The sequence below is a fragment of the Lytechinus variegatus genome, chromosome 3 (assembly GCF_018143015.1).
Source record: "Lytechinus variegatus isolate NC3 chromosome 3, Lvar_3.0, whole genome shotgun sequence".
NCBI classification, from domain to species: Eukaryota; Metazoa; Echinodermata; class Echinoidea; order Temnopleuroida; family Toxopneustidae; genus Lytechinus; species Lytechinus variegatus.
In genome coordinates this window covers 54,487,079-54,496,755 of record NC_054742.1, presented here as the reverse complement: position 1 = coordinate 54,496,755, position 9,677 = coordinate 54,487,079, and the positions used below count along the sequence as shown (strand labels likewise).

General features: G+C 34.5%; 1 protein-coding gene across 2 annotated transcripts in view; it reads right to left on the bottom strand.

The window, feature by feature from the left end:
* Positions 1-5: 5 nt before the first annotated feature.
* LOC121411389 (acylamino-acid-releasing enzyme-like) overlaps positions 6-9,677 on the bottom strand; it is a 35,260-nt gene continuing 25,588 nt past the window's right edge. The window contains exons 20-22 of one of the 2 annotated variants that reach the window (XR_005969458.1): positions 4,173-4,279; positions 3,205-3,401; positions 6-65 (exon numbers count right to left, since the gene is read on the bottom strand). Coding sequence is in view for 1 of the 2 variants with exons in the window: in XM_041604088.1 (XP_041460022.1) it covers positions 3,302-3,401; positions 4,173-4,279 (207 nt within the window). In the remaining variant the exon portion in view is untranslated. Of the gene's footprint in view, positions 66-2,757; positions 3,402-4,172; positions 4,280-9,677 lie in introns of those variants that run through there. The other variant, XM_041604088.1, reaches the window with a different exon arrangement.

Genomic DNA, 9,677 nt, shown 5'->3' with positions numbered 1-9,677 from the left:
TGTTGGTTCGATCCACTGACCTCTATAGGCCTACTGCATCTGTGCCTTGAATGCTTTATCCTCCACTAAAATAAATGAAATGGGCAAAGCGTTCTTGATAATAGGAAAGACAAGCTAAACTAGAGTCTCTTAACTCTTTCAATTCAAGCACACATGACTTAAAAAAGGAGAAAGAAAAAAAAAATCAAATTCGATCAGCCAAAAAAAAAAATGGATTAAAGAATACCGTAGACCGAGTTGCAAGGTAAGGTTTAAAACACACTTACATATCATATGATATCCATGCAGCTGAGAGTTTAATGTAGGCCTAAAAGAAGTGTGAAGCCCCCCCCCCCCGCGAAGCGCGAGCTGTGAATTTTTATTTTCGGACCTGAAAACTTGACATTCTGGCTCGATGGTGGGAGGGGATGGTTGTACTCCAGTCTATGTACTTGATACCAGAATAAAAAGAATATGATGGTGATAACTTCTTCGTCATTTTGTCATCAAATCTCGCAATCACAGAAATTAATCTTATGCCATCCATTGCATTACCAGATCCCCCAAAATAACATTGCATCAAACTAAACCAAACTCACTTTATATGAATCTTGTTTTTTATGATCTCAGAGAAAATGATATACCAAGCTGTTCTAGTCATATTTGAGTTCACCTATCATAAAAAAGCACCATACTCTTTTAACTTAACTGTCCTCATAATTAATTTTGGCAGTTTCGTGTTGTACCTGTATATCTGTATTGGTTTATATGAAATTCGCACTGATATTTAAATTGTGTTGTATGTATTTTGTTTATGAGTCTGAAAGAGTTTATTTGTTATTTGTGTTATGTGTCTGCATAAAACATAACTTTGTAGCGGAAGTTGTTGATAAACACTAGGCCTACAGGTGTAGAGGGCTTGGGGGTATTAACCCCCCAAAGGGGAGAAAAGCTAGGGTGACATATCATATCATTTTCGAAATATTGTATCAAAATCTATCACAAAATTAAATTTTTGTATTGAAAAAGTCTCAATTTTGGCTCGATCGCTCTATTGCCCCTCTCACAGCTTTTTAGAAAATTTGTCCCTCATCATGTGTCTGCCCCCCCATATTTTTTTTTGACGGGGGTGGGGCTCGATAACGATTTTGGCTGATTACGAATACCTGATGTTTATAAGATAAAGTTGGCGAAACACGGGGGAGGGGGGTGGCAGGGTATGGCAACCTATAATCAGTATAAACATGAAACAATGATAAAAAAAAGAAAGAGGTCGAGTGTTGTTGATCAGGAAGTTTAAGCTTGTCAACAATAATGTTTAATGTTAATCAAAATCAAACTATCACGGTTTTACTGTACCATACTTTCTTTCTTTATTGTTTAAAACCCATGACAATTTTACATTCCAAAATTCTTTATTAAATAAATAAATAAAATTTGAATTATGCGTTGTAATCTGCCTTTTAAGATGTAATTTTTGGAAATCAAATATTAAGTTATACATTGGTCGGTATCAAAATGATTGTAGGAATAAGGCATGACACTTTTTTTGCAAATAATTATCTGAGGTTATTCACTGAAAATTACTTATCCACCAATTCAATACTTATTTAAAAAAAAACGGATAAGAACCCATCGAAAAAAACAAAGACTTAGCAATATCACAGCTGAAGGATTTAATTGGATTTATCATATTGATTTAATGATGAATATTGTCATTCATTTAGAGAATGATAGAATATAATTTATTGCCTTCAGGTTAACAATGCGAATGTAACAACATAATATGGAAAATGCCTAAATTAAGTTTTCAACAAAAACAAAACAAAACAAAGTCTTGAGCTAGTATACTTTTGGAATATACCCTTTAAACTCATCTTGACAATGTTCTTGTCTTATTAGATATTTTTTACCTATCATTCTTTAACTTTATTTCATGGATAATTTACCGTAAATATATCATACAGACATACTGAAATTTTTTTTTAATGATAAATAGACAATAGAATGTTTTTATTGTCGCATCAAAGTATACATTATTACAACAACAAAATGATAATATTGATAATTATGAATATTAAGCGCATAATAATCTCTCTGTGCACTTTACAGATAACGAAAATGATTATTGCAAACTAATCTAATGGGTGGAAATTACTGGAACAACATACAAAAAATAATAATCCAATCAAAGTTATAGGCATAAATTATGAGACATGTGTCAATAACTTGTAAATATTTCTCAATAATAATGTAAAATCAAAATAAACTAGCTGTATATTGAATTAAGTAGAATTATTTGGAAACGAATAAATTGTATAAAGAATCGTTATACTAATGAAAATAAAAGATTTAAGAAAGTAAAAGATAAGTTTTAAAATGCATTGCAGAGGACTGTCGTGAGGAAGCCTGCATGCCAGATGCACCGAGGTAGTACTATTGTCCACCTCATGTTCCTGTTTTGTGTTGTTTCGTGTTATTTACTATTATTACTTGCCTTTTCGTTATCTTCATGTATTACTTTACGTATATTTCTATATTCCTTGTATCTATTTTTTGAGGGGTCCACATTATACAAGCTTTGCTTTTCAGTGGACCCCTCCATTCTTCTTATGATATATTCTTCTTATGAAATATAATTGCATTGATTCAATTATATTTAATGATATTGATTATATTGATTTAACTTGACATGTATGTTAATTTATATTTGAATTACTTTCAAATATGTATTTTTTTTCCAATATTGAATTTTGTTCATGCTATTGTTTATTTAAATTGAATCAATCTATCTTGTACTTATTTGTATCATTTTGAAGAATGAAAATAAATTTGAATTGAATTGAATTAGAGTATATTCTGAATGACACGCAATATATAATGTTCCAAGACATTTGCTCCGGAGACAATTGCTCGGATAAAAATCTGCACGCTTATATAAGCCAATTTGAAACATAAAACCTATCCTCCATAAATAAATGAACCATAATCCTTATCTTTACATTATTGTGGAAAAAAACTTTATTACAATAGGGATAGCCAATCTGAAACGGGTCTATCCCTGTGATATATAATTTTTTATTACATGCATTGTTAAGTTTGATTATTGTTACATTGCTATATTGTATACGATTATTTGATCATGTAATGTTTATTTTGTTTATATTTATGTATTTTTTTTAAATCGTAAATAAAACTAAACCAAACCAAACTAACCAAACCAACCTAACTCTAACACGAGTCGACCTCTGCTAAATTAAGACAAGAGCAAATGTCGCTGGAGCTTATGTCGTGTCATCACAATAGAGGATCAGTTTATTGTTTATAGGTGCTGTGCTACCCACGTATACATGTTCATGAAACGATCTGCCTCTGCGTCAACGTTGCTAATGGGATGACTGTTTCCATGATACATCAATAATCTATAAAAAAAATAAATAAAAAGAAGGTCCAATTATGTCATTAATTTAATAGGAAGAGACGAAAAGGACAGTGTAAAAAAGATATATGTGACTGTGTCGCGATCGCACTATCCCTATTACTCGGGGAGGGGGGGGCTACTTGAATTATAAGATGACTCCCTATGTGCCACACCAAAGTCGAAAATAGGGGGCTCTGGAACTGAGTCATGGTCTTGTGAACAGCTTTTGGATCAACGATTTCTAAAAATGCAATGCTCTGTAACTGAAAAAAAAAAAAAAAAATTGACCGGGGTCTGCGGAACTCATTACTATCGTACTTGGCAGCACAAATCGTAAATTTGGGGGCCTCTGAAACGGTGAAAAATAGGAATTTTAATGGCTTTCTTAAAATTGGTTATGCTTATGGAAATTTAGGCTGAAAATGGGAGTCTCGACAGCGGCACATATGTATCCGACATTTATACTAAGTAGCCCCCCCCCCGGCAATTTCTCAATAATGGATAAAAATATCAGGTCATTTTTAGTTCGTCTTGGCCCCTACATATCGGACATCAAAAAGCACATAATCTCCTACACATATCCTATTAAAATACAATTTTTGGGATGCAGATTTTTTTTCTGTTTCATTTACCCAGGACAATGTCATTTCACAAATTACTTGACGTTATTGAAAATAACGGCATGATAGTAAGATCACTACCAAATAATATACTAGTACTTGATAATACTTGATAATAATGGTAGCATACTTAATTTGGGAACTGTACTAACTTTGCTTTGACACCTCGTGCTTTGAGCATTTGATGGTAGCGTATGCCCTGCTGGGGTGGAACACGAAGGTCGTCCGATCCGAGCATTATCAGAGTTGGAGCTTTCACCTGATGATGAACAAAAAGAAAACAACCTGAGAATTTGAAGAAAACAATGGCGTTCTCCTGATGACAATGAGTGCGCAACACTCTCTGCAACGAACAGGAAATAATTATATCATGAGAAAAAAAAACCTTTAGTAAATCTATATAATTTGATGCTTTAGAAAATGTTTTCATTCCTGCCTGCTTTGTTCAGCAGTAATTCTCCTCCTATATGATTTGGTATTAGTTTAGGAATTCTTTATTACGTTGTTAATTTAGTTCGTTTTTTTACAAAGCCCAATTCTTATTAATTCATCTACACAGGAAATGATACAAAATATTTACACACCACAACTGATAATAATCAAAGTGTACAAACCATAAACTGTTATTTTTGTGTTGTAGAAATGGACTCGAAATATGTATACCTATGGAAACAGGAAGATTCACTGAAAAGCATTGATTGTAAATTATGTGTGCCCTCCAAAAGGTAATAATAATCGAAAATGTAAATAAAAAATACAAAGTTAGAACTTAATGAATAATATACATATATGTACATTATAGTACGTATGTATATATTTATACATTTTTTAATGATGTATTTAATTCCGAATGCCGTTGAAGGAATTTAAAGGGGAATCCAGCCCTGGTCATAATATGTTGTGTTTGAAAGGAGAAAAATAAATAAAACAGATTGGTGAAAGTTTGAAAGAAATCGAACAAGCAATAATAAAGTTATGGCTGTTTTAAAATTTAGATCTTTAAGACTATGTAGATTTCAAATTGGCAACTGGGTAAGTAAATTATGACAAGAGGCAAGGACAACTTTCCCATAGGCCATGTACTTTATTATCAGTGATTTGTGGTTTTCTCCTAAGTACCTATTCCCCTGGGGCTGTAATCTAAATATAGCCTAGGTAGTATATTGTTGTATGTCCTCATGAAAGAAAAATATAATTTGAAGTAAAAACATTTGATAACAAGTGGAATGCCTCTGGCTGTCTCACCTGCATCACGCGGTTCAATATAGCAGCAGTGCTGACTTTGCATACTACTCTAACTCGCACAAGATGTTCAGTGATACATGGTTACTCTTATGTCCTCTTTTTATGAACTAGACCAATAAACTTACAGAGATATGATGGTTATTCAACAAAAAACCCCAACATTGCCAAAGTTCATTGACCATACATGACCTTTGACCTTGATCATGTGACCTGAAACTGGAACAGGATGTTCAGTGATACTTGATTACTCTTATGTACAAGTTTCATGAATCAGATCCATAAACTTTCAAAGTTATGATGGTAATTCAACAGATACACCCAATTCGGCTAAAGTTCATTGACCTTTGACCTTGGACATGTGACCTGAAACACGCACAGGATGTTCAGTGATACTTGGTTACTCTAATGTCTAAGTTTAACGAACTAGACCAATAAACTTTCAAAGTTATGATGGTAATTCAACAGATACCCCCGATTCGGCCAAAGTTCATTGACCCTAAATGACCTTTGACCTTAATCATGAGACCTGAAACTTGCACAAAATGTTCAGTGATGCTTGATTACTATTATGTCCAAGTTTCATGAATCAGATCCATAAACTTTCAAAGTTATGATGGGAATTCAACAGATATCCCCAATTCGGCCAAAGTTCATTGACCCTAAATGACCTTTGACCTTGATCATGTGACCTGAAACTTGCACAAAATGTTCAGTGATGCTTGATTACTATTATGTCCAAGTTTCATGAATCAGATCCATAAACTTTCAAAGTTATGATGGGAATTCAACAGATATCCCCAATTCGTTCAAAGTTCATTGACCCTAAATGACCTTTGACCTTGGTCATGTGACGTGCAACTCATGCAGGATGTTCAGTGATACTTGTTTAACCTTATGTCCAAGTTTCATGAACTAGGTCCATATATTTTCTAAGTTATGATGACATTTCAAAAACTTAACCTCAGGTTAAGATTTCGATGTTGATTCCTCCAACATGGTCTAAGTTCATTGACCCTAAATGACCTTTGACCTTGGTCATGTGACATGAAACTCTAATAGGATGTTCAGTAATACTTGATTAACCTTATGGCCAAGTTTTATTAACTAGGTCCATATACTTTCTAAGTTATGATGTCATTTCAAAAACTTAACCTCAGGTTAAGATTTGATGTTGACGCCGCCGCCGCCGCCGCCGCCGCCGCCGCCGTCGCCGTCGCCGTCGGAAAAGCGGCGCCTATAGTCTCACTTTGCTTCGCAGGTGAGACAAAAATGTAATTCTAGTCATTTTATTTATTGGAGTACATGGAAGAGTAGTCCTTGCCTTACATCACTTTGACATCACATTTGTTGCCAATTTGAAATCTCCATAGGTATAGTGATTACCAATATACTCAACTTTTAATAACTTTCTTATTGTTTGTCCAATATTGTTCAAACTTTCACCTATCAACTTGTCTGATTTTCCTTTTTCCCCTAAAAACAAGGTTTTATTTGGGTTGGATTCCCCTTTAAAAATACCCGCATACATTCGTAATTCCGAAGCTTCGTATTTCCGAAGGTTCGTAAATCCGAAGGTTCGTAATTCCGAAGGTTTGTTAATCCGAAAACGAAATAAGGTTCGTAATTCCGAAGGTTCGTTGATCCGAAAACGAAATGAGGTTCGTAATTCCGAAGGTTCGTTGATCCGAAAACGAAATGAGGTTCGTAATTCCGAAGCATGTATTGCATTAATATTGGCTTAATTTCGATTTTATCTGAGTAATTGCTGCCTAAGCAAATGGTTTAAGGATGCAGGGAATAAGTTTGTTGGTCGCGTAACCTCCAGATAATAAGATTTGTATGGGAGGGGATGTCATTTTTAATAACAGCTTCTGCTGGTAATAAAATAATACTAATGATGATCATAATAATCCAAACGATGATCATAATGAAAATGGTAATAAAGAATATAAATGTTAATAATATTTTATTGATCGTTACGCCTAGTGTTGACAATGTTAATGACGATAAAAATTATAACAGCTTAACATTCAGTGTTCTTTTTTTATCATAATTCATGTGAAATTTAAAAATGGAATGCATTTAAATTCGTATCCATCGAACAGTAGGCCTATGTGTGTGTATGTTGCGTGAGGGATGCTCATAAAGATTGTTAGTGTTGTGTGTTCGTGCATATCAGGGCCGAAGCCATGATTTTCTATGAGGGGGTTCCGAATAAAAAAAAGAGTGAACCCTTTGTAGTTCACGATCAGTTCCTTTACCTCCCGGAGCTGATCCAGCTTTCCCCAATGCGGGGGTGGGGGATTTTCCTTACATTTTCCCCGATAAAAAACGAGTCGTGTATCTCAAGAAACAAATCAATGCAAGTGTGAAGATCGAATTGATCATTAAGGACTGTTTAACATTATGAAGAGGGCAATTTCTTATTACTAAAATGGAGGCAGGTCGACGGAGAGTATTTTCGTTTAGGGGGGGGGAGTAAAAAAGGGCACTTATAATGTCAAAACGTAAGATTATCACCTGCGTGAAGTAGTTGTGTGTTTTGTATTAATTGAGTTGAGCAAAGCCATTTGAGGTGATTTCTGATTGATAACATTTACGAAAAAAATCAAATCTGAGGTTGTGGCGCTAATTTCTTTAAAAGGGACATCCTTGTGAGATGTTGAAAGCGCGGTTCGCGAGCTCAAACTATTAGACATTTCATGTGACAAGACGTGAACTGGAACATTCAACTTCCGGGGTAATAATAATAGATGGGAGAACAGAACTGAAGTGTTTCTGTTTCTGTTTGTGGTAACTCCCATAGGAACTCGGCAGGACAGCATTTTGCTGGTAAACGCCAAGCTGGTATATAACCAATTACCAATAAACATTTTACGTCTAGGTTAATCAGTCATAGTGGCTGACGTTATAGACGACAGATATCACTCTGTGTGGCTTCCCTTGGTAAATAATATTTATATCATTTTTATAATAATTATTTTAGGCCTACATGCAATTTCCAAAGGTTTGAGCACGAGATTCGCTCGCAACATCTATAACAAGGATGCCCTTTTAACAGTAATTGACCAAAAACTTCAGATTTAATTTTTCTCCAAACCGCTTGCTCACTATACGCTCGCAAAAATAAAACCTAAATATATATCTTATCAATCAGAGATCACTTAAAAAAACTTAACTCAACTTAATTACCACAAAAACACAACCTCTTTACACAGATGATAATGTCATGTTGAAAATATATGTTTGCACCAAATGCCCCTTTTGACATATAAGTGCCCTTTTTTGGCTTTGCCCCCCACCCAAAAGTAAAATACGTTCCGCCACCCCTGGTTGAAACATGCATCGTCTTCATGGCTAACTGCAAAAAGTCCTTGACATGTCCCTTTTAGATCAGGTCAGAGCTTATATTTAAAATTTCTGTTAGCGCTCCTTGCTCGCAGTTATTATACATAGCCATCTCGTTTTGAAGATCACAAACATATTGCCCATCATATTAAAAAAAACACTCGCGCTTCGCGCTCGCATTATTTAAAAAGGGCTTATGATGTTGTTACATATTTACTTTATTTCATAAGAATATAGCAAATTATTGACTGCTAGGACTACCCTTTCAAAGAAACAAACAAAATCAACTTTAAGCTGCCGATCGGGGAAAATATGGGTGCAAAGTTTTTTGCCCCCCCCCCTCAGTTTTAGCGAAAGTTGGATCCGCCGGGGAGGGGGGCAGGGGGCACTTGTACCCCATAAAGAAAAAAAAACAAACAAGGAAATGCTATTTTTTCCAAAATGGGAAATTCCTTTTTTTTCTTAATGTGCCGTTTTTCGAAATAAAATACTCTTTTTAAAGTATACATTTTTTATTAGTTTTCAGGATGGAATATTACAAATTTTCAGCTCGCGCTTCGCACTCTCAATTATTCGATTGGTGAAATATGTATCCTAAAGAGGTCACTAAATGCTTTCTTTAACAGGTTCCTTTTTGGTCAGTATTTAAGCTCTCGTTTTGCGCTCGTGTTAATTCTTTAGTTAGATGCACATCTGTTTTAATGACAGCAGAAACCTGCTCAGTTTTTTTTTCATTTCTTATTGAAATGCCCTAAAATTTTAGCTTGTGATTCACGCTCGCAATACTTCACAATAATACCATTTTAAGAACAATTGACCCCCCCCAAAAAAAAAAAAACGAGTTTTACAACTTTTTTCCAAGCCGCTCAATCATTTTACTCTCTCGCGAAAAATAAAGCCTAAATATACACCTTTCCATAATCAGAAGTCACTTCAAAAAGGCTTTTCTCTACTTAATTACTATATAAAACACACAATGACTTCACGCAGATGATAATCTCAAGGTGAATATATCACCAAAGTGTAAATTTTGACGTATGAGTTTCAATTTTGGCCTTGCCCTC